Source organism: Spathaspora passalidarum, assembly GCF_000223485.1.
Source record: "Spathaspora passalidarum NRRL Y-27907 unplaced genomic scaffold SPAPAscaffold_3, whole genome shotgun sequence".
Classification (NCBI taxonomy): Eukaryota; Fungi; Ascomycota; class Pichiomycetes; order Serinales; family Debaryomycetaceae; genus Spathaspora; species Spathaspora passalidarum.
The window spans coordinates 102,306-126,368 of NW_006767427.1; the positions used below are offsets into that span (position 1 = coordinate 102,306).

General features: G+C 37.6%; 10 protein-coding genes across 10 annotated transcripts; 5 read left to right on the forward strand and 5 right to left on the reverse strand. All coding sequences in view use genetic code 12, as the record gives it.

Moving 5' to 3' along the window:
* Nucleotides 1-26: 26 nt before the first annotated feature.
* Nucleotides 27-2,721, reverse strand: NCE4 (Nce4p; the record flags this gene model as incomplete). Its single annotated transcript, XM_007374178.1, has 1 exon — nt 27-2,721. One exon carries the CDS (start codon nt 2,686-2,688, stop codon nt 2,134-2,136), a length of 555 nt encoding a protein of 184 aa, XP_007374240.1.
* SPAPADRAFT_137530 (methylenetetrahydrofolate reductase (NAD(P)H)) lies at nt 134-2,071 on the forward strand (the record flags this gene model as incomplete). The annotated part of the gene is made up of 1 exon (XM_007374179.1): nt 134-2,071. One exon carries the CDS (start codon nt 134-136, stop codon nt 2,069-2,071), a length of 1,938 nt encoding a protein of 645 aa, XP_007374241.1.
* Nucleotides 2,722-2,823: 102 nt separating the features above from the next.
* Nucleotides 2,824-5,758, forward strand: RAD1 (ssDNA endodeoxyribonuclease; the record flags this gene model as incomplete). The annotated part of the gene is made up of 1 exon (XM_007374180.1): nt 2,824-5,758. The coding sequence occupies one exon, from the start codon at nt 2,824-2,826 to the stop codon at nt 5,740-5,742; it is 2,919 nt and encodes a 972-aa protein (XP_007374242.1).
* A 450-nt stretch (nt 5,759-6,208) lies between these two features.
* On the forward strand, nt 6,209-7,788 carry HEM3 (hydroxymethylbilane synthase; the record flags this gene model as incomplete). Its single annotated transcript, XM_007374181.1, has 1 exon — nt 6,209-7,788. A coding segment is annotated over one exon (667 nt), but the record flags the coding sequence as incomplete, so codon positions are not given.
* A 2,165-nt stretch (nt 7,789-9,953) lies between these two features.
* Nucleotides 9,954-11,984, forward strand: ACS1 (acetate--CoA ligase 1; the record flags this gene model as incomplete). The annotated part of the gene is made up of 1 exon (XM_007374182.1): nt 9,954-11,984. One exon carries the CDS (start codon nt 9,954-9,956, stop codon nt 11,982-11,984), a length of 2,031 nt encoding a protein of 676 aa, XP_007374244.1.
* Nucleotides 11,985-12,033: 49 nt separating this feature from the next.
* On the reverse strand, nt 12,034-12,939 carry HEM4 (uroporphyrinogen-III synthase; the record flags this gene model as incomplete). Its single annotated transcript, XM_007374183.1, has 1 exon — nt 12,034-12,939. One exon carries the CDS (start codon nt 12,896-12,898, stop codon nt 12,116-12,118), a length of 783 nt encoding a protein of 260 aa, XP_007374245.1.
* A 189-nt stretch (nt 12,940-13,128) lies between these two features.
* Nucleotides 13,129-14,865, reverse strand: SPT23 (Spt23p; the record flags this gene model as incomplete). Its single annotated transcript, XM_007374184.1, has 1 exon — nt 13,129-14,865. A coding segment is annotated over one exon (1,737 nt), but the record flags the coding sequence as incomplete, so codon positions are not given.
* Nucleotides 14,866-18,663: 3,798 nt separating this feature from the next.
* On the forward strand, nt 18,664-20,001 carry SLR1 (Slr1p; the record flags this gene model as incomplete). The annotated part of the gene is made up of 2 exons (XM_007374185.1): nt 18,664-18,771; nt 19,200-20,001. The coding sequence occupies 2 exons, from the start codon at nt 18,695-18,697 to the stop codon at nt 19,867-19,869; spliced, it is 747 nt and encodes a 248-aa protein (XP_007374247.1).
* A 22-nt stretch (nt 20,002-20,023) lies between these two features.
* Nucleotides 20,024-21,766, reverse strand: SPAPADRAFT_49687 (uncharacterized protein; the record flags this gene model as incomplete). The annotated part of the gene is made up of 1 exon (XM_007374186.1): nt 20,024-21,766. One exon carries the CDS (start codon nt 21,764-21,766, stop codon nt 20,024-20,026), a length of 1,743 nt encoding a protein of 580 aa, XP_007374248.1.
* Nucleotides 21,767-22,044: 278 nt separating this feature from the next.
* On the reverse strand, nt 22,045-24,048 carry KIP2 (Kip2p; the record flags this gene model as incomplete). Its single annotated transcript, XM_007374187.1, has 1 exon — nt 22,045-24,048. One exon carries the CDS (start codon nt 24,046-24,048, stop codon nt 22,045-22,047), a length of 2,004 nt encoding a protein of 667 aa, XP_007374249.1.
* Nucleotides 24,049-24,063: the final 15 nt, after the last annotated feature.

Here is a 24,063-nt window from a genome sequence, read left to right on the forward strand (position 1 = left end):
CAAAAAAATAAGGTAACCTTGCACGTGACCTAAAAGTTACTCATCGATCGTTCCTAACTTTGTTGAACAAATTCACCATTACAACCGACACTTTCTCCACATTGTTTATCACGTATTTAAAATCATTACAAATATGACCACAGTTAAAGAGAAGATACAGTCGTTAAAGCCTAATGAAAAATTTATCTCCTTTGAATTTTTCCCTCCTAAAACCGATTCTGGGTTCAGGAATTTACTCGCCAGATTGAACCGTATGCTGGCTCTTAATCCGTTATTTATAACAGTCACTTGGGGAGCTGGTGGTTCAACCAGTGAAAAATCCTTGGATTTGGCTGCAACTTGTCAAAATGACTTGGGATTAACCACAGTGTTACATTTAACTTGTACCAATACCAACAAGGAAATTATTGATGATGCCTTAGCCAGGGCTAAACGTAATGGAATTAGAAATATATTGGCATTGAGAGGTGACCCTCCAAGAACTCAAGAATACTGGACCCCAAATTGTGAATTCAATGGCGCCGTTGACTTGGTTAAGTATATCAGAGAACAATACGGTGATTATTTCTGTGTTGGGGTTGCGGGATACCCCGAAGGGCATGTTGATGGATCTGACGCCTCTGGCCAAGATCCTAAGAAGGACATGCCTTATTTAGTTGAAAAAGTTAAGGCAGGTGCAGACTTTATCATCACTCAACTATTCTTTGATGTTGACAAGTTTATTTCTTACGAACAATTGTTACAAGAATATGAAGAATTGAAAGATATTCCTTTAATTCCTGGTTTGATGCCAATTACCACATACAGAGTCTTTACTAGAGCCAGTAAATTATCTCATGCCTCCATTCCCAGGGAAATACTAGATGAACTTGAAAAAGTGAGCAATGACGACGATGCAGTCAAGACTCTTGGTGTTGAAATTTTGAGTGATATAGTTAAAAAGATTGACTCTACAATTGGCTCGAAAATCAAAGGGTACCATTTCTATTGTTTGAATTTAGAAAAAGCCGTGGCTTCGATTGTGGACCAATCTGAAGTATTGAAACCAATTTTGGATATGCCTCAAGTATCAGCTGAACACGACGATGCAATTGCTTCCGAGTCGGAGGATGAAGAGCAAGCGATACCGGCGAGTTCTACTAAGAATGGAATCAATAGAAGGAAGTCTTCCTTAATAAACGACAATGAAGTCGCCATTTCTCCTGCAACCAAGGAATTAATCAGCAAAGCTCTCTTGAAAGATAGACAAGTCGTGGTGGACATCAGTACTGGTAAAGGTGCATTAGGTAAGGATGCTACTTGGGATGATTTCCCTAATGGTAGATTTGGTGATTCCAATTCTCCAGCTTATGGTGAAATTGATGGTTACGGACCAAACTTGAAGATTCATACTCCAGCAGAAGCATCATTGAAATGGGGCACGCCAGAAACAAAGCAAGATTTGACCCAAGTATTTACTGACTATTTATCAGGAAAAATAGATGTTTTACCATGGACTGATACTCCGTTATCCCCCGAAACCGCTTTGATTCAAGAAGAATTATTTGAATTGAATAAAAAGGGATGGTTTTCATTAGCTTCTCAACCAGCAGTTAACGGATGTAAATCTACAGACAGAATTTTTGGGTGGGGACCAAGAAATGGTATTATATATCAAAAGGCATTTGTTGAATTATTTATTCCTAAACTGGAATGGGAATCTGTATTGCTACCAAGAATACAATCAAGTATTGAGAAAAAGACCATCACCTTTTATGCGGGAGATAAAGATGGCAAGATCCAATCTAGTTTATTAAATGAACCAGATGCACGTTACACCAAGAATGCTGTTACCTGGGGGGTGTTCCCACTGAAGGAAGTTATTCAACCCACTATTATTGATTACGAATCATTTAGAGCCTGGAATGAAGAAGCATTCTCTTTGTGGTTGCAATGGGCAAGATGTTATAAGATGAGTTCGAAATCTTTCCAATTATTGAATTCAGTCTATACTGATTATGTTCTTGTTAGTTTAATTCATCATGACTTCCCTGAAGAAAGCGCGTTATGGGATACTTTATTAGGTGAATAACTAGTGGCTGAGTGGAAGCTCTAAACTTTGTTTCCGCTCGCTTGTTTCTAGAGTGTATACTATTATAACCCCAATTCACTCTTTAATATATCTATTTCCTTTTGAACCAACCCATCATTTAAAGTTCTGGTCAACTGTTCATCTTCAGGATGCAGTCCTTGATAATCGCAATTCTTGTGATCTAGAAAGATAACACCTCTCAGTATTGTAGCACCTTGTTTAACTAATAATCTGCCACCAAGATCAATCCCTAATGGAGTAGCATTACTTCGGTGTGACCGAAGAAAGTTCAATGGTTCTTGTTCATATGCAAAAGTGTAGTTGTTGTGGAAATCACGAAGCAAGAGCTTGTAAGTGACGTTGACATTTGTATTCGCGTCTCTTGGTCCATTGTCATCACTGCTGTCTTTGATTTCCCTAATGATTGTTCTATTGGAATTCTTTATCCTATCCACTGACACGCTATTTGGGTCGTGATAGTGTTGCCAGTCCTCCATTTGGTTTAGCTTTGACTTAGATATGTTCTCTATACGCATGATATTGAACAAAGTTGATTGATTCAACTCTGCACGTTCAATTCTCGCAAAGTCAGATGCTTTAAACGTAGTTTTGTTCATGGTGGTAAACTTACCTGGTGAATTCTGCTGTTTAAAAAAGTGTTGCAAGTTTATACTTTGTTTTTTTTTTTTTTTTCACATATCTAACTTTTTTTGTATATTGCTACTCTTTGCTATAGAACATTTAACAACCAAATGTCTTCCTTGTTTGTACAAGATGACCTACCTCCAGAAGATGCATCTTTAGTTCCTGAAGTTGAGCAAAGCTCGATCCCAGTGGTGTTCCAAGAACCTGAAATTGTCCCAATCTATCCTGATCGTGAAGTTCATTGTACATTGCCATTACCTTACCAACAGGAAATCGTGGAGGATATGCTTACAAAGGACGGATTATTAATCCTTGGCCATGGATTGGGGTGGGATCTAATTACTTCCAATTTGTTACATGCATTAAGTTCACCTACGGTGACATTAGACAACAACCAAGTGAAGAAGCGGGGGTTAATATTTGTATTGAATATGAGAAAAGAAGAAATTATTCAGCTACGAGAAGAATTGAGTTACTTGAGTTGGCTAGATGAAAGTGGTTCCACTCCAACCCCATTTATGGAAATTACAGGTGACTCTCAATCTGGTAAGAGAAAGACAATATATTCAGAAGGAGGTATCATTTCAATCACGTCACGAGTTCTTGTGGTTGATTTATTGTCAGGGATGATATCCCCTCATGACATAACCGGATTGTTCATTCTTCATGCTGAAAGGATAAAGGAAACATCTAATGAATCATTTATTGTTAGTCTATATCGAGATCAAAACGAATGGGGGTTTATCAAGGCATTTTCCGATAGCCCAGAATCATTTGTTGGTTTTACACCTTTAGCTACAAAATTGAAAGTGTTGCGATTATCAAATGTTTTCCTTTGGCCACGATATCATCTCACTATTTCGCAATCCTTTAACATAGTTAAAAAGGGAGAAACACGAAAAAACGTAATTGAGATAAATACAAAACTATCATATAAAATGAATAAGATTCAGTCGGCCATTCTTTCATGTATTCAAGCATGTTTAGGGGAATTGAAAAGACATAATGCTGAATTGGCTACTGAATATTGGGATATGGAAAATGTCCATGATCCTGACTTTGTTCGAAATATTCGACTTTCATTAGAGTCGCAATGGCATCGAGTAACATATACCACCAAGATATTAGTGGTTGACTTAGGTACATTACTCAATCTACTCAACGGGTTGCTTACGCTTGACTCAGTCTCGTACTATCAAGCAGTTCAAGGTATAGTTGATGCCAATATTAAACATCAATCATCCTCAATGAATGCGACTATGAGTCCCTGGCTTAATTTGAATGAATCGAATACCATTATAAGTTATGCCAAGGAAAGAGCACTAGGAAAATACGACAATGAGTATATTTTGGAAGAGTTGCCAAAATGGAGTGAATTAGGAATGCTTATAGACGATATATTATACGAAAAGAGCATGAGTAGTTTGAAAGATCAGGGACCAATATTAATCATGTGCTCCTCAAGTAGAATAGCCAAGCAATTAAATAGGTTATTAGAAACTATGAAGCTTGAACAGGTTGCTGATTTGAAAAGGTTTAGTGCCCGGAAATACATGATTGGAAAAGTTCACGAATATCTAGATTGGAAAGAAATTAATTCATTCGTCAAGAAAGTTAGTGCTGAATTGAATAAAGAAGAAGGTATCGAAGGGGAAGAAAACTCTGAAGAGGCAATCTCGGTTTCCAAGACATTCACCAGGAATGGTCAACCAATAAGTAAGAGAAGACGAACCAGAGGTGATAGCGTAACCGCCAGAGTATCTAAAATGTATTCATCAACTACAGATACAGCTGATGTTGACGAAGAAGAATTAAAGAAACTTGAGGAGGAGGAAGACAGAAAGGAAGAAGAAGGTGAATTTATAGAAAGCGAAGATAATGACGAGGAAGTGGAAGAAGTTCGACTGATTCAGTTTTCCTGTATCGATAATGATACCCAGATATTAATACAAGCCTATAACGAAGATAATGATTTATCTCTACTTCAAGAATTATCACCATCGCATATTATCATGTATGAACCTAATCTAACGTTTATGAGAAGAGTTGAAATCTTTCAAGCGATTAATCACGATAATCCTGCCAAGGTCTTTTTGTTATACTATGGAAATTCAATCGAAGAACAAAAACACTTGATTCGAATAAAGAAAGAAAAAGAAGCATTTACTAAATTGATCAAGGAAAAAGGTAATCTTGGTCAACATTTTGAAACTGCCGAAGACAACTATCGATTCCAAATCCAACGAAATCAAGTGGTCAACACACGTATTGCCGGCGGTGCCAGATTTAGAACTGAAGCTGATGAGATGAGAGTAGTTGTTGATGTAAGAGAATTCCGCTCTTCACTTCCGAACTTGCTTTATCGAATCGGGATAAAAGTTGTCCCTTGTATGATTACTGTTGGTGATTATATTGTGTCCCCTAAGATATGTGTAGAGAGAAAATCCATTCCTGATTTAATTGGAAGTTTCAAGAGCGGTAGATTATTTCACCAATGTGAACAAATGTTTAAATATTATGAATTACCTACTTTACTTATCGAGTTTGACGAGAATAAGTCTTTCTCATTGGAGCCATTTTCAGAGTCGAAATTTCAACGAGCAGGAGCACCAAGAAACCCAACTGTCACTAATAAGATACAACAAAATATCCAATCGAAATTATTGCTGTTGTTAGTAGCCTTTCCTAAATTGAAAATTATTTGGTCATCATCTCCCTATGAAACAGCACAAATATTTTTGGAATTAAAGGCAAACCAAGAAGAACCGCTGGTTGGCAGTGCTATGGATAAAGGGGTAAACAGATCGGTTGTCACTGAAGATGGCGGGCCTCCAATTTTTAATGATGATCCAATTGATTTCATTCAGAATATTCCAGGAATAAACGCCATGAATTATCACATACTTATACAGAAGGTGAGAAATATCGAACAGTTGGTACAATTATCCAAAAATGAATTTATGAACATCTTAGGAGAGGAGAATGGGAGAAAGGCATACAGTTTTATCAACCGGAAACTTAGTTGAGTAGTCAAGAACATTTGGTAACTATCTTATAATTAATAATTTATGTAATATTATTGATTTACCTATGTAGATGTTGTCAAACACCTTGCTTTGAAATCAGAATCTCTCATTTGCTGCAAATGGCACATGCAACAATGGATCAATTTACGATTTTCTGTCCAATAATTGTGCGCGAATTACTCATACACCTTTCCCGAGGAAGGAGAAGGAGAGCTAAAGTTGACCAAGAACTAGAAAAGACATAGCTAGAGTTGGTATCTTATGATTAGAATCAGTTGGAATTGTCACAAGAAGATAACTTCACATGGTAGATGTGTTTCAAATCAAAATCAAATCATTCAACCGTTGCAGCCAAGAGTGTCTAATTTCCTAATTGGGACAATATTTCCGGCATGATAACAAGAAAAATTTTCAGCCATTGGCAACATACCGATTGCAAAGGTAGTTACTACGATATATATATATAAATATATAAATTTACATTTTTCAACATTCTTCTTCCAGTCAATTTCCTACTCAGGATATCAAAAATTAGATAAACAACAACCTAGTTCACAGAGTCAACACACGAGTCGAGTCGAGTCAGAGGTATAAAAACAATTTTTCATCTTGAAAAAAAAAAAATCTTAATAGCCGTTCCCACTAGATGAGCCAGAACCCAATGTCAGTAGCACCAACACACATACAAATAGGAGGCCGTAAATCTAAGCTTGCTGTGGTACAGTCAGAAGCAGTGAAAGCTGCTATTGAAGCCAAGTTTCCCTCGATTTCATGCTCAATATTAGCTCTTTCTACCCTTGGTGATAAAGTCCAATCCCTACCACTTTATGCTTTTGGCGGTAAGAGTTTATGGACCAAGGAGTTAGAAGTTTTATTACTTCAAAGCATCGATGAATACCCTCAACTAGATATTATTGTACATTCACTTAAGGACATGCCTACCAATTTACCCGAAGAGTTTGAGTTAGGATGTATTTTCCATAGAGAAGATCCTCGGGATGCAATCGTCATGAAGGCAGGATCTCCCTACAAGCTGTTGGCAGAATTACCAGACGGTTCTATTGTCGGTACATCTTCGATTAGAAGACTGTCTCAGTTAGTCAAGAATTATCCAAAGTTAAAATTTGAATCAGTGAGAGGAAACCTTCAAACCAGATTGGGGAAATTGGATGATCCTGAAAATGAATATTGTTGTCTTATATTAGCCAGTGCTGGATTAGTCAGAGTAGGACTTGGTGACAGAATAACGGCTAATTTAGATGATATGTATTATGCCGTTGGCCAAGGTGCATTAGGGGTTGAGATCAGGAACGGAGATGAAAAAATAAAGAAAATTTTAAAAGAAATTGAAGATCCAGTAGCTACTATTTGTTGTCTTGCTGAAAGATCATTAATGAGATATTTGGAAGGTGGATGTTCAATTCCTTTGGGAGTCAAGAGTGAATATAACGAAGAAACTAGAGAATTAAACTTAAAAGCTATAGTTGTCAGTCCAGACGGCAGTGAATATGTTGAAGCTGAAGCTACAAAGAAAATTAACAGTGCCGAGGATTGTGAAGAACTCGGTATCGAATTGGGAAACTTGTTGAAGAAACAAGGTGGAAAGGACATTTTGGAAAGAATTGACTTGACAAGAAATATTAATGTTCGTCCAACTGAAGTTTAATAGTTCTAATGACGTAATTTTTCATATTCTGCTTTTAGACCATGTACATAGCTCGAGCATACAAAATTTAATGAAATTTACTCTGTATGGCATTACAATAGTATTATGTTATGTTGTAGTAAATATGTCAAAATAAGTCCGAATCAGATGAATAGTTTTATAGTAGAATGTACTAGCGGTAGTCCCAATGCTAATAATCGTGATATATGAGTCTTAACAGCATGTGGTGACTATTCCAGTCGTAAAAATTGAACGAAAGTCTTATTTTGGTTTTTTTTACCGAATTTTAAAAAGCTAAAAGTGAATCAACCTAAAAGGTTACGGCTATATTATTGACCCCGCATTGATTGTAGAGTTTTGCTTGAGTTGTAACAATCAAGAATTTTTCTTAATATTTATAAACTTGGGGATATACATACTTAATGAGATTGACGAACTCCGAACCTACTCCGAGATTTAAATGTGACTGCCCCTCGCCCGCAAGAAAATATATTTCAACTTTATTTTGTAGGGTTGATTCCACGTTGAGCGTTTCTTTGGGGTTAACTTGCAGTAGAATGAAATATCGAAACATTAGTGGGGCAATGATGAACGGGGGAAAATAATTTTAACTTGTTGTGCAGATTTTTTTTTTATTTTTTTATATTTTATTTTCCCCATATTTCAGACATTTTTTTTTACAATTTATGTTAGAATCTGGCAAGAAGCAATCTTACTTTTGTATGGATAACCACAAATTTCAAATGCGTTTGTAAAGATTGGATGATTTACTTGAAAATTAAACTGAAGAATTTCACATTGAATTTCTAGCAAATAGGGCTGTTCCCCACATACGAACCTCTGTAAACGATTACATAAATATTGCTCGTGTACGCCTTGCCCCATCTAGCGGAAGGTACCTTTTTGTGAACAAGATATTTCTTGAGATATTCACGCGTTCAACCGGTCTTGTCACTAGATATTATTTTCCTTTTTTTTTTTTAGTTACGTATATTGTTATCGAGTGGGGTACATTTCATGTTTTCGTTTGAGTTCGGAGTTCCAAATTTATTGAACCAACTCTGTTTATCATGCAGATTCCACACTCAACTCCGAAAAATCCCTTTGTGCATTATTATCTCTAGTTTTTTCTTTTTACAAGATTCATCCATTAGCACACTTGTAAACAGTAAGCTTAACCGAGATAATCCACATGTCTCCTCGAGTTTTGTTGAAAAGGACTTGGCTAGTTTTCCAATTTAACAATTACAGCTCAACAAAAATTTTCATTGTTTACTTTAAGAATGCAAGCCAAGATTTTTTCTGGTTCAAAGACCAGGGAAACCAACCCCACAAAATTTGAGTTCATCCTATGTGCATGAAAAACACACACACACAACAAAAAAAAAAGGTCAGACACGGAAAATAAATGTGTTCAAAAAAAAACCACAAAAAAACTCCGAAAGGAATAATGGATGCGCTCGGACAGCTAGTTCCTACAAATCGCGCATTATATATCAAGTTCGCCAGCAAAGCCACAAAAGCTATCGTTCAAAAGGAAGCAAGAGGCTATTGACTAGAGAATCACGCTTAGCACAATGAACAATCATTCGGTCGTAAGTGTGTTCTCTTCAAAGATTAAGAACCAAGAAAAATGTCTGAAAAAAAGGATAAATATTTTTGAGGGTCAAAGTCCGAGATGTAACTTGCGACTCAATTGAAAAACGATAATTTTAATAGAAAATAGTAACTTGACGAATGTAGTTCCTTTCAAGATTAGCGAAGATGGCCACTCGTCAGCATCGCAACCTGTTTACTGTCGCAGCCATCAACTAATCAGACCAAAGTATTAACCATTGAGCACGAATCAAACCCATAAATTCCGACTTTTAACAAAAAAAAAACCCTCCGGACAAGTGGGGCATTCTCGGTCAACAGAAACCTTAAACTACAAAAAAGAAACAAAAAAATTGTCTGGATTTAAGATTTTTGTCGGGTACATTCGTAAGATTTTCTGGTTTTACTCAGGAAAATAACTGACAAAAAAATAATCCAAATAGATTTGGGGACGAACAAGAAATTTAATTAAATGCAGATATACAGAAGCATGCATTTGCCCCTAACCCCCACATCTCTCGAATTAAGTTTGGAATAATAATTGCGGAGGAATATCGATATCTAATAGAGGGGAGGAGGGGGTTTCCGCAGTGGCCCACTATAAATATGAACAGATTTCCCCGTGGTCTCTCGTTTTTTATTTCAATTCCTTTCTTCTTTCTTCCCTTCTTTTCTCTTATCATCAATTGGAAGAAACCCAAACTCTTTTGTTAAGCGTCGTCCCCAATTTTATTTATTACAACTACACAACCTTTTCACTATTCGGTTTAATTGACTTACAATCGGCAGTTAAAAGTTTTTATTTTACCAAGCAGAAATTCCAAAAAGATTTATATTTTTTAATTGACTTAAAGAACAATAAATTTTTCAGAAAAAACTACCCCACCCGCCCAAATTATTATCTATATAGTACCGTCGCCACTTTTTTAAAGAAAAATTCAAATTCAAAATGGTTGAACAAACTCAGAAATCACATATTTCTTTAGACCACGAAAAGATGCACGCTCCTCCAGAAGGATTCTTTGAACGTTCTACTTCCAAGCCAAACTTGGCTGATTTTGCAACTTACCAAAAAATGTATGACCAATCCATCCAGGACCCGGCCACATTTTTCGGTGAACAAGCCAAACAAACCTTAGACTGGATCAGACCTTTTGATCAACCAAGATTCCCAGCTGACAAAAAGGATGACTTCAAGAATGGTGACTTGCCAGCTTGGTTTGTCGGTGGTCAAATCAATGCCGCCTACAATTGTGTTGACAGATGGGCTGCCAAGGACCCAAACAAGGTTGCCATTATTTATGAAGGTGACGAACCAGACTCCGGTAGAAAAATCACTTATGGTGAATTATTAAAGGATGTCTGTAAATTGGCTCAAGCTTTAACCAAGTTGGGAGTTAAGAAGGGTGATTCTGTTGCTGTTTACTTGCCTATGATTCCAGAAGCTGTTGTTACTCTTTTAGCTATTGTTAGAATTGGTGCTATGCACTCTGTTGTTTTTGCTGGTTTCTCTTCTACTTCCTTGAAGGACAGAATTTTGGATGCTGATTCCAGAATTGTTATCACTGCCGATGAATCCAAGAGAGGTGGTAAGACTATTGAAACCAAGAAGATTGTTGATGACGCTTTGAAGGATTGTCCTGATGTCAGAAACGTTATTGTTTTTAAGAGAACTGGTAACTCTCATGTCCCATTCTCTCCAGGTAGAGATTTGTGGTGGCATGATGAATTGGCCAAGTATGGTAACTACTTCCCACCTACTCCAGTTGACTCTGAAGACCCAATGTTCTTGTTGTATACTTCTGGTTCTACTGGTAAGCCAAAGGGTGTTCAACACAACACTGCTGGTTACTTGTTGGGTGCTCTTTTAACTACCAAGTACACTTTTGATGTTCATGAAGATGATGTTCTTTTTACTGCTGGTGATATTGGTTGGATTACTGGTCATACCTACTGTGTTTACGGTCCATTATTGAACGGTGCTACCAGTGTTGTCTTTGAAGGTACTCCAGCTTATCCAAACTTCTCCAGATACTGGGAAATTGTTGACAAGTACAAGGTTAACCAATTCTACGTTGCACCAACTGCTTTGAGATTATTGAAGAGAGCTGGTCACAAGTATGTTGAACCATATGACTTGTCCTCCTTGAGAGTTTTGGGTTCTGTTGGTGAACCAATTGCTGCTGAAGTTTGGCACTGGTACAGTGAAAATGTTGGTAGAAACAAGGCTCATGTTGTCGATACCTACTGGCAAACTGAATCTGGTTCCCACTTGTTGTGTCCACTTGCTGGTGTCACCCCAACCAAGCCAGGTTCTGCTTCCTTGCCATTCTTTGGTATTGAACCAAAGATTTTGGACCCAACTACTGGTGAAGAATTAAAGGGCAATGACGTTGAAGGTGTTTTGGCTATTAAGTCTGCTTGGCCATCTATTACCAGAGGTATTTTTGGTGATTACAACAGATATATTGACACCTATTTGAGACCTTATGCTGACCACTACTTCTCCGGTGATGGTGCTGCTAGAGATCTTGACGGTTTCTACTGGATCTTGGGTCGTGTTGATGATGTCGTTAACGTTTCCGGTCACAGATTATCCACTGCTGAAGTTGAAGCTGCCTTGATTGAACATGACTTGGTTGGTGAATCTGCTGTTGTTGGTTATGCTGATGACTTGACTGGTCAAGCCATTGCTGCTTATGTCTCCTTGAAGAAGCACAAGCTTCCAGCCGATGCTGATTTGGAAGCTATCAAGAAGGAATTGATCTTGACTGTCAGAAAGGAAATTGGTCCATTTGCCGCTCCAAAGACCGTCTTGTTTGTTGATGATTTACCAAAGACCAGATCTGGTAAGATTATGAGAAGAATCTTGAGAAAGGTATTGGCTGGTGAAGAAGACTCCTTGGGTGATATCTCCACTTTGTCTAACCCACAAGCTGTCTCTCAAATCATTGATGTTGTCAAGACCAGCAGAAAGTAAGCTTGTTTTATTCTCTTAGCTTTTGTTTGTTTAGAATGATTATTTATTTAATATATTGTACTGAATACTCTTGATAAAACTTTGTTTAAATTACATCTATGTAGAAGCTGCATCGTAAACACCTTTTTTTTTTAAAAGCTACATACATTTTCTATACTATTGTCAATCTTGACAATTGCATCAAATAAAGAATTTGGCGCAGGCTTTGCTGCAACCACCTCAGGTGTTATTCCATTCTCTAAAAGGTATGTCTCAGTAGTCGGCCCTATCGAAGCAATCTTCCACTTTTGTCTATTCTGTCCCTCTTTTAAATAGTCTACAAACGTTTCTGTGCCTTGCGGGCTGAAAAACACCAACCATCCACCTTGATTCTTTACAGTATTAAACTTTTCCACAACATCATCACGACCACTAGTTTTATAAATCACCCTTTCGCTCAAATTATACCCCTGTCCAATCAATGCTCGTGGAATAATATCCTTTCGTATCTCGCCCGTGAAGAATATCATCGGTTCAGACTTATCCTGAACATCTTCCATAACTATCCCGGCCAATTTGGCACCATTTCCTGCGTCTTCACCACCACGGACATCAGAAAACCCAACCTCACGTAGGATCTTGAACGTGGCTGGCCCAACAGTGTATCCTGTTTTTTTGAAAATCTCCACCTTAGTAGATTCGTCAAGTTCATCAATGCACTCACGGAGTATTTCCACTGCCCGTTGTGACGTGATTATAAAAATGCCAACCTGGGAGAATTCCCTTGATTGAAGATAGGCTATCGTTGATTGTTTGTCAACATGTCCATGTGTTAAAAGAGGAATGAACCGAGGTGTATAGTTTTCTGACAGGAATTTAATGTCATAAGGGTCGGTCGGTATGCTTGGATTCTTTAAAAGTACAATGTTTGTCATCGTTTTAGAACTAGAGAATTCTACGTATCACTTTTCACTATACAAAAAAAGAAAAATTTATAGCTTGGTCTTAAAGAAGTATAACTAGAAAATATATTAAATTAAGATAAACTGTACACACAAATATTAAAATAACCCATTTTTAGACAATGTCAAAAACTAAGAACTATAGCAAATCATAATAATAAAAAAAAACCAAACTAGTTTATATATATAAATCATCAGCATCGTCATACCAGAAGAACTCCCTGATCACCACGGTTAAACAATCTTCCGATTCTTTCATCACCTACCATTGCATTACCAACCACACCTCGGATTATATCCTTGGCACGTTCTATAATTTCAATCTTGTATCCCATGACATGGATCATAAAGAATAATCCTAAAATACACATCAATGCAGGCAACCAGAAAAAGAACAACATCTTATCATTCTCAACCGTCTTTCGAGGATGATTGATATAGGAAACCACCATGTCTTCTGAAGAATCAGAAGGCACCGCATCGGAATCTTGTTGAGAGTCGACCCGATTCAACAAACGTTCGATAGATGACTTTGGTTTGGAAGTAGAAGATGACGGACCCAATGGGAATAAATCATCATAGGAAGGTAAGGATTCGCGTTCACCTCTTTCATCATCACTATGGAACACATTCATCACTTTTTGCCATAATCCAGGCGATGTAGGTGTAGTTGCATCTGCAGGACTTGTTGCTACGGATGTAGCTGCAGTTGAAGATGTGCCAATGATAGTTTCAATTTCACTGTCGTAATCATGCTCTACACCTTCCTCTTCTGAGTAGTCGTCTTCATAAATTTCATACTCTTCTTCCTCAGGTTCATCATCATGATCATCAGACTCATACTCTGAATCGGCAAATTCCGATGAATAATCTTCCACAGAAGTTATAATATCCAGTTGAGGATACTCAGACTTGTCCAAATCATTCAAATCATCCAGCAAAACCATCTTGGAAACATGCCTTCCGTAGTCATTTTCAAACATGGAATTCAATGAATCAACACTAACAGATTTCTTCATGACATCAAACCCATGTGATCTTGGTCCATCAGGGAACATATCCAAAACATTCAAATCAGCATAATCCTTCAAATACTTGTCATTAGACAACTTCAAATTCAAATTAGATTTACAGTCAATGAAAACCTTGATTAAATCACGATGACCACACATACCAGCCAAGAACAATGGAGTTATACCTTGATTGTCTTGTAAGTCAATCTTACAACCGTGGGTGATCAAGAATCTAATCAAATTAGAATAATTCTTCAAAGTAGCCAAATGTAACAACGATTGACCTTCTTTATTAGACAATTGCCAGTTAGGAATAACAATTGGACAATTTGGCAAATCAACCAATGAAAGCAAACTAATCAAGATTTCTTGTGTCGATAATCCAGATTTAGTCAATTGTTCCAACGACTTATGAGCGCTATCAAACCAAGAATCATTCGACATCTTCATTTGTTGATTTGATGACGATGATGGATTATGAGTAGGTGTATTCATACCAGTGGTATTACTGTTACTATCAGTACCAACAATTCTTTTGGCAATATTCTTGGCATCTTCCAATTTACCATTCATCTTCAATCCAACAATTTGTAATGCCAATTCAATCAATTGACGATCAGTGTCATCAGTATAGGTGAAAACTTGCTGTGGTTGGTGTCCTCCCAACATTATATTGTCGAGGTCTTCAAAACTAACCAATACTTGTCCAGGCATAGCAGCAGGAGGTAAATAGGTAACAATGGTAGTTTCTGACCAACAATGAGTAGCCAAAGCTGAATTAACCCCGAATTTAACCAGCAATCCAGGACGGAAATTAAATCCGAGCAATGTTACTTCTATACCACCTCTAATTGGACCTTGGGAGGGAATAATTCTTTGGATGGATGGGAGGGAATGTTGTGGGGGTACATGAGTTTGGGTTTGTCCCTGGCTGAATGGTGAAATACCTGCTGAAGTACTTATATTGGCAAATGATTGTGATCCTAGAAGTGCTTGCTGTTGAAGCGGTTTAAACATATTAGTAACGCCTGAAGTATTTGTATCACTATTGCTGACGGGCGAGTATCCGTTAATGCTTCCATTATACATTGGATTTGACGAGTTATTCAACGAGTCATCAACAGAAAGTTTCTTTCGCTTAGGTGCTCTCGATTCAATATCGGTATTTGTAAAAGCTTCCGATGCAGATTCATCCAACACTGAGTTTGGAGATAATTGATGCATTCCTCCTTGATCGCCTTCAGAATCAGAATTTGTCTTCTTATTTCCATTGATTTGATTTGGAGAATTTTCAGTCATGCCCAGCAAATTAGTAGAAGATCCAGCAATCGAGTTTGGTAATGAAGAATCTTTAATCGACATACTAGTCTTCTTTCTATCCATAATCATAATTGAATTGGTTAAATGTTTGGCAACTACTTCTCCGTTATTATTCCTAATCACAAACAACAATTTGAAACCATCTGACTCTTTATGATGTCTACAGTAACATATTATTCTTGCCGATAATTCAATGGACTTGGTGGCATCGTTATTTAATCCAGTAGGTGATGGGAATGACACAATTTCCTTACAATTGAAAATTAAAGCTTTCTTCATCATTTTATCATTAGCCCAACTGTTTGGATTGTTCTTTACCATTCCATTGGCAGAGGTACTTTGTGCTATTGGTTCAGAATAACTGTGTTCTAATATTGGTTCGCCATTATCATTAAATTGACCAATCTTTCTTCTTGATGCTCTCTTTTGTTCTCTTTTGATACATCTTGGGCAGATATTACATGATTTAGATAAATCCGAAGTGAAAACATAAGCATCCAAATACAATAAATTGTCTTTTAACTTTGGGTTTAAACTTGAGATAGGCTCCGAAAGGCAGAACTTGTTCTTGGAAATTAAGTCTTGGGGAATGTGAAGTAATAGCTGGGATGGTGGTGGACTTAAGGAAACTTTCAATTTGATTTGAGTTTCAACCCGGGAATAGTTTGGTAAATTGTCAACTTGTAATTTATATGGTAATTTAGCCATTGCTTCTGACGAAAAATCAAGGTATGATGGGTCGGGTATATCAACAGTATCAGGACATGGGTTCATGAAATAATTGCCAAACTTCAATTTACTTAATTCATCTCTTACAAAATCGAAATCCGACAATTGTGACATTGTTTGAAGGTGAGCAAACTGTTGTTGAACTTGATGCTTCAATACTGGAGATTCCTCAGCAGAACCTTGGGAATTTGGACTATCATTATTATTGTAAATAGGCGATTCTTCATGTTTGACACTCTGTATATGTGAAAAGTTGTTGCTTCCGGACATATCCATATATAAATAGTCCTTATTACTAGAAATTGGATCCATGTTATTCAATTGGGGAAAGCTTCTGTGGGCATTAGAGTTTGCAGCCGTGTATAAACTATCCATTAAAACACCATGCTGTTGTTCTAATTTCGAACTTGTCCCATTATTGTCGTTGTTTCCACCTGAAACGGGTGTGGTTGTTCCTAAGGAGTCGTAAACTCTTTGGTCCAAGAATTCGTCCAATATATCTTGTTCTTCAGACATAAAACTGGGGTTATTATTGTCTAATAGGTGTCCACCATCATTGGCAATGGAAGACATGATCATAACTGAAATCGGTTGAACGTTGTGGCGTTGTAAGTACCGGGAATACAGTCAGTAAAAAAATAGTAAGATATTAATCAGTTGATTACGTGTTCAAAACGAGATGTAATACTGAAGTTGTGCAGTGTCCCTAACTATGTTGAAAGTTAAATAAGTGAATGGAATAAGTAGAATGTGAATAAAACTGGTGGGTATATGTAATATCTTGCTGTATTGTAAACAAGGGTATTTGCCTTTTGGCTTGGTTGTAAATAAATTTTGTTTTGACTGAAACGAGTTCTGCTGTGAGACACAGAAAATTTTTTTTTTCTTGAAAAAGTAATTTAAAAAAAAAAAAAGAAATTGGATCAGAATGTTCGGGCTATCACTTTACCACCAAAGGGGGCCAACTGCGCTAAAATGCGGTAGAAACTTGGCACCAAAAGGGTAAGGGGTAAGTTTTCTTTAGATGTGGTAGATCAACTAAAGAAAAACACTCAATTGGTTTAAATTATAGTAGAGTAAACTTTTGATTACAAAAGAAATTCACGCGTGTTGTTGTTGTCTATATATACAATGAAGAGAAAGCACATATTTTTCCAATTGATATCAAATATCACGAAAGGGTGAACGTGAAAACGTTGAGCAATGTGATGGCAAATAATCTTGATCTAACTTTACTGCAGAATTTATTTTTGGGATTTATGTCCTTTGTCATTGTTCTCAATTTCGCAACCCTAACGTAATTATAGACCCATCAGAACTTATTAAAAAAAAAGGGGTCACACAAAAACATGTGCTGTCCTTAACATATGTCATGCTTTCAGAGAGAAAAAAAACACTGCTTGCCTGATTGGTAATATTTTACGTTCGCTTGCATAGTTTTGTTGGTCTTCGACTGTGCCTCGGGTAATGGCATATTTCTGATCTTGATTTAAATGGAGGGGTGCAAAAAAAAACAAAAGAACATCATAGAAAAAAAAGCGGATTTAAACTATTCTTGTATGCAGGAAGCACCAACTCAACAAATCTAATTTGTATGACAGGAACACACGAGAACACCTAAAAAATAATCAGACGATAAAAATGTTGGGTAAATCATGTGACCAAATACACATGACTCAAGACCCACAGGAGCAACAGGTATGACTCCGAGTTCTACCCAACCTCAACAAACATGATAGGGATGACGTACAGCCAGAATATCTACCTTCTAGATCTTTTGTTATGTCAAATAATTCATTTCGGAGAATCCAACAATTTCGGACTTAGTAAAAAAATTCATTCTGCTTCTGAGATTCGAATGGTTATCTCCATATTGACGTATTTGACCACATTTGACCTGCATTTTCCTACAGACACGGTAACAAAGCGTAGAAAGGAAACGGTATTTTAGTAAATTAGTATCAAAATATTCAAACATATTAAGAAAATAAAACGACCTTCCCACATCTGTTTTTATCTTTTTTTTTATATCTATGGTTGCTACTGCAACTGTTAGATAAGGTGGGTTGCCATTGTTATGTATCTTGATGCAAAATGTGGCAAATACCGTTTTTTACAGCCTGCAGTTTCCCGGAAGTGATGCCTTTGTCAAGTAAACATCCCTAGAACGTCAAATATCTCTTACTGTTGCCCCTATATCCATGGCTAAGCCTAATATAAAGCAATGGCTTCTCCGTATATCGCAGCAATTTTGCAGAAGAAATTTTTCCGTAACCACCCCAGATAACCGAACGATTAGAGGATTTTCTACCAGGATACCTTTCTACAAACCACGAATATGACTCACTAAGCACTCAGGAATTGAGGGATAGTTGTCGTCCAAGTTAATAGTATGTAATTTCCCATATTCAGAGTAAATTTGATTCGTATTTCTTAACAAGTAGTAAAGCTTTTATGAACCAAAAGCAAAATCAAGCGTGAATCTAATGACAAATTATAATTCAAGTTATATCTCGAACCCATATAAATGGATTCACAACACTAGTTAAAGTCATCATGAGTGACAAAGCTCAAAAATCCATATCACGTGAATATGAAAGGTCGTGCACCCGTGCTAGTTATGACAATCATTTTTCTTCGATTCAAACGTTGAAAATCGCTACTCGCTTGCTTCTTGTCCAATCCCCAGCATAATCCATTCAACAACATGCCAAAGAATACATTATATGTCACTGGATTTTCCAGAGAATCAAAGGCTGCCGATTTAGCACCAGATTTTGAAAAGTATGTATGAGAATCACTTGATATTTCTTTGCATCTTTTTGTTCTATTCTTTCTTCTTTGCACTCGTGAATGAGTGACATTTTGGGCTCACATTGGATTCTCTTTATTGTTTACAATCTCTCTTCTAGCAATCAATCCACGAGATATATTTATCCAATTCCTATTGAAAAAGTTTACCATGGCATCACCTTCCCTTCATCTTCCAAGTCCCATGTTCCATTTCACCTTTTCCAGAGTCCTTCAAACCCTCCTCCCCCCCTTTCTCATGATATTCCCTTCCCAATATCCCATCCTTGAACTCATTTCAAATCCCATTCCATTTCTTTTTAATCCCTTCCCTTTCCTAACATCAGGTCAACAAATAAGTTACAACAGAAATACAAGAGTCATTAAAACAACCACAAGAAAACTAACATAATATTGAATAGATTTGGTGAATTAGTCAGATTAGATATTCCTCCTCCAAGAACAGATGATGGTCAAAAGTATGCATTTGTCGAATACAAAGATGCCGAAAGTTGTGAAAAGGCGTTAGAATTGGACGGAAAAACCTTGCCCTACTCCTTGAAAGATGGATTAGTCGTTCAGATCGCCAGATCCGATCCTTATAGTGTCAGAAGTCGAGGTGGATTCCGAGGCGGCCGTGGTGGCTACGGTTACGGTGGTGCTCCAAGAGGAGGATACCGTGGCGGATACGACCGCGGTTATGGCTATGATGATGACCGTTATGCCCACCGTGGTCCTCCACGCGGCGGTTTCCGTGGAGATAATGGATATAGAGGTGGATATGGAGGATTCCGTGGCGAAGACCGTGGTTATGGTGGTGGCCGTGGTGGATACGGAGGTTACCGTGGCGACGACCGTTCTTACCGTGGTGGCCGTGGTGGATATGGTGGTGATCGTGATTTCCGTACCCGTGGTCCTACCTATGACAACAGAGGTGACAGATATAGAGATGAACGTGAAGGCAGAGGTGAAGAACGTCGTGGATCTGACGGAGGAAGAGGAGGTGATGACTATGGCCGAGGTAAATACTCTAGATCTCCTTCCCGATCTCCATCCAGAAGAGAAAGATCTAGATCCCCAGAACGTTACTAAGGAAGCACGCTAGTTGTTTTTGTTTTCTTTTTACGATTCATAAAAGCAAAAAAGTTTCTAGAAACAACCCCTTAGAAATAGAAAAATATATATATATATATATACATAATTCTAGAATCGCGTTGTATATTTAACCATAAGTAGAAGTGTATAGTTATCCAAAGGCATAGCCAGTATAACCAAACGAAATCATTCTTCCTGCTATTCCCATGGCTGCAATATTGGAATTTCCAATTTTGCCAGCGTTTCTAATGGAGATGTCTCTTATTGTAGCAAGTATGCATGCCATGACCAAGGAATCAACGTCAACAGATAATGTACTATCAATGTCTTGGTTCAAGTTTGAGTTATCTTGATAAACATCCAATCGGGCAGTTTCTGAATATTTCTTGGGGAGTAAGGATGGTTCGTCCATCTTGTAAAGAATTGAGTCTTTGCATTCGCCAAATGGAGGAAGGTTGTTTGAAATGTACCTTGTTCTTCTCTGTTGGGTGATCACATCAGTAATATCTTCATGTGCCAAGTCATTAACAGGAAAGGGATTTATATATGACAAGGGAATCAGTTCATCAAATGACAATGACGAAGCTGATGATGATGTGGTGTCTCGTTTTTTGATTATGTGCAGCAACTCAAATCCTTGCTTTCTGTTTATCACTTTATCACACAATGACTCTTGATCGTCATCAAGAACCAAGAGTCTGATATGGGGATTGTACAGCAGGAGTAAGCCCAGGGTGGGTGTTGCACCAATTATTCTAAACCGGGTGGATTTATAGTTGAAGTCAGCAAATGGACGTAAACTGCTGTGGAACATAAGAATATTAAAAGGAGGTACATCAGGAATATTGAACTCAAAGATCAATCTTCGGAAATTGGGAAAGAACTTGGAATATACTTTGCACATAACGTACGATTCAAATTCAAAGTCGTCATGTTTGTCGCTGGTTGACTTTGGATCTGGTGGCAAAGGAATTTCCCTGAATCGTCTGAATATAGCATAAGGGGAACTCTTTCTAAACGCCGACATTACTGGTGTTTGCATTCTCAAAAGTGGTAACCCTAAACCTTTGATTTTATAGTCCAATGGAATGATATGGGGCCGGTCGTCAATTATATCTTCTAAAATGTCGACTTCCTCCCGTTTAACGTTTGATATTCGTTTAATGGTCCCCTTGGAATCGTATAATATAATCAGATGTTTTCGTTCCCGCTTAACCTCATGGCGTAGTCGTTTAAACAATTGGAATGACTTTTGACTGGGGAAGATAAACGTATTACTCCCGAGCATGACTTCAGCAAACACAAACAGTCGCTTCAAGTTGAATTTAGATAGTGATTTATTTAAAATCCGAGCAGCTGGTCCCGCTTCGCCAGCAATAGATTCACTGACTATTGTAGATAGATCGTCATCGTATTCTTGAAACGTTCCACTTTCAATTGGGGCAGGATGTAGTATTTCCTCTAGTCTATCCATTCGTTGTTGCTCCATTATTCTCATCTGCCGCAATAGGTAAGGGAGATATAATGTGAAATTATCGGTGTAGGTTTCCTGTAACTCCAAGCGGTGTCCAGTTTCCACCATCAAAGTATCTGCTTCTGAAAGAGCAACCGATTGGTTATCCCCTTCGTTAGTTGGTGTACCATTATTTTGTTGATGCCGCAGGGTCAGGGGAGTAGTCTCGTGATTGTCTTGATGTTCGCCTTCTGAATCAACAGCACAGTCAGCCAGGTGAAGTACTTCATATTTGAACTGAGGACATCCAATATCGATGGGTAGAGTGTACCGTCTCGATTTCAAATGGATATGGTGGTGTTCTTGTTCAGTCTCCTGTTTCTTGCAACTATCACTGGAAACCAGCGAATGAGATCTATGTTTTCTGAAAATGTTCTTCATCTTTGGAGAATCAGAAGATACACGAATTACATAAATCTTTTGATTATATATAAATATAATTAAACTTTTGATATATGTATTAACTTCTGGGTTAAGATCTGTTGTTATTGTTAAAGTTAAATTTGTGATCAAAATTTACGATACGAGATTTTTCTTGTATGGGGAGACGATTCGATCCTTCCTGCACACACACAGATGAAAACAGGGCGCGGCCAAACAGATTGAGTCATTTACTTAGTAATACATAGGGTAAGAGGTCTATAGAGAGAGGCTTATTTCTAGAATTCAAATCTGGGACTTTCACCAAGAGGCAAATCCCGCAGTTGTCTGGTTTTTTTGGGACTTATTTTGAATGCCCGTAATTCGGGTTCATTTTCCTTGTCCACAGTTCCTGGAGTTGACTGCCTGATAAAGTCTGATTCCTTGGTGATGTTTGAAGTATTAGAAGATTCTACTAATCGGCGCAATCTTGAAGTTTTGGATAATCCTTTAATGATCTGGTCTTTATCCTTTAATTGCTCTTTCAATTGGTAGATTTCTTCTTCTTGATCTTTCAACAATTGCAGAGTTTCACTATCGGCGAGGCTGTTGACACTGTATGGATCCGTATATTGCTGGGGAGATTGATAAGCCATCTTGAGCTTGTCTTCCAATTGGCTTATGTATACTTTGTATTCATTGATTTCATATTGAGTTCGTTTGTAAAATTCTTCAATGTTACCCATTATAAGCTGCAGTTGGTCAATTCCGGAACCCAATATATCATTCAACACATCGTTTTTTACAATCACCGTTTCTGTTCTTTGCAAGTCAGTCAATCTTGTAAAATGGTCAATTCTTTCAAGCAAGATCTTATTCTCGGCTTCTAATTCAAGAATTCTTGAATCGTCACCTGCGTACGATATGCCATTGGCTTGTGCATTCTTCAATATATCAATTTCACCTTTCTGTCTCGCGATAATCATATTCAAATCTTGAATTAACTTGGCTGTTTCACCGTTGGAAAGCATGGTGGATTTGTTTCTGTCGACGTTTATCACTATGTTCTTGGCTCTAGCTGCAAATCTCAAGGTTTTGTAAGTTTCCGCAGCAAACTGCAGTTGATTGTTTGTGACGGATCCCATGTGTATCGTACAAAGAATCAGCACTAAAGAAGATCCACTTAATGCTGGTTGTAATAATCTCGTCAATTTCGAATCTCTATAGGGAACATGTTCCAAGGAGGAGGAAGATAACCTGTTGATAACATTAGATAAGGCCAACAACGACTTGTTAATATAAGAACCTTCTTTTCTTCTTTCAAGACTGGAAGCTGCTCGTTCTGACCCGGCTAAGTCACACAAGGAAAGGGTTGTTTTAGTTTCGGTATTCTTCACCAAATCAGTCACAGTTAACTTTATTTGTAAGATTGAATGGGAACGAGAGGAGTGCGAGTTGAAATCAGTGGCACTGGTTTTCCTATTGATATCTCCCTTCTTGATCAACTGTAACAACTGGTCTTTGGATGTTATTATGGGTGAAGATAACCCAATAACTTTAGTCCCAAACTCGGGATCATCTCGTATTTTCAAATCGGTACTTGCAGGACTGGTAGACAATAAGTCGATGATTTTCTCATTGTATATCTCAAGATATGATATGTTGATATTGTATGCTGTCAATTTATTTTCTTCGATCTTGGCAAAGATATCATTAATGGCCAATTCCACAAACCCGGGGTCGCTTTCAACACCTTTGATGGAAAAGGTCTTACCGGAACCAGTCATACCATAAGCAAAAACAGTTGCATTATATCCATCACTAACGAATTTCTGAACAAGATCTGAACAAGCACGCTGGTAAACTTGTCGATTTGAAACATTAGGATCGGCCTCAAATACATTGTCAAAGGGGAAACTAGACCCATCTATTAAATTAGATATAGTATTAGTATGAGGGTCAATTTCCCAAGTTTTCAGTTGATTTTGGTTAACAGTTTGAGGATTGGGCCTGATGGAAACGTTAATTGTACCAGTGTATGGTTCTACTCTATACGTAGGGGTTGAGGGTCTACTTATACTGCTGCTGCTGCTGCTGATAGTGCTGCATGATGAGGAAGAACTTCCTAGTCTTCCCATAGCAGAACCAGGACGTACTCTTGGCTGAGATGGTGAATTCAGTTGGTGGTATCTTGATGGTGGGCGTTTGAAATCGGATAATTGCGGTGGTTTGCTAGGGGTGCCTAGTGAAGCTAGAGACATCCCCATAGCTGAACCTGGTCTTATTGATCTATTGTTGTGCATTTGTGTAAGGGTTGT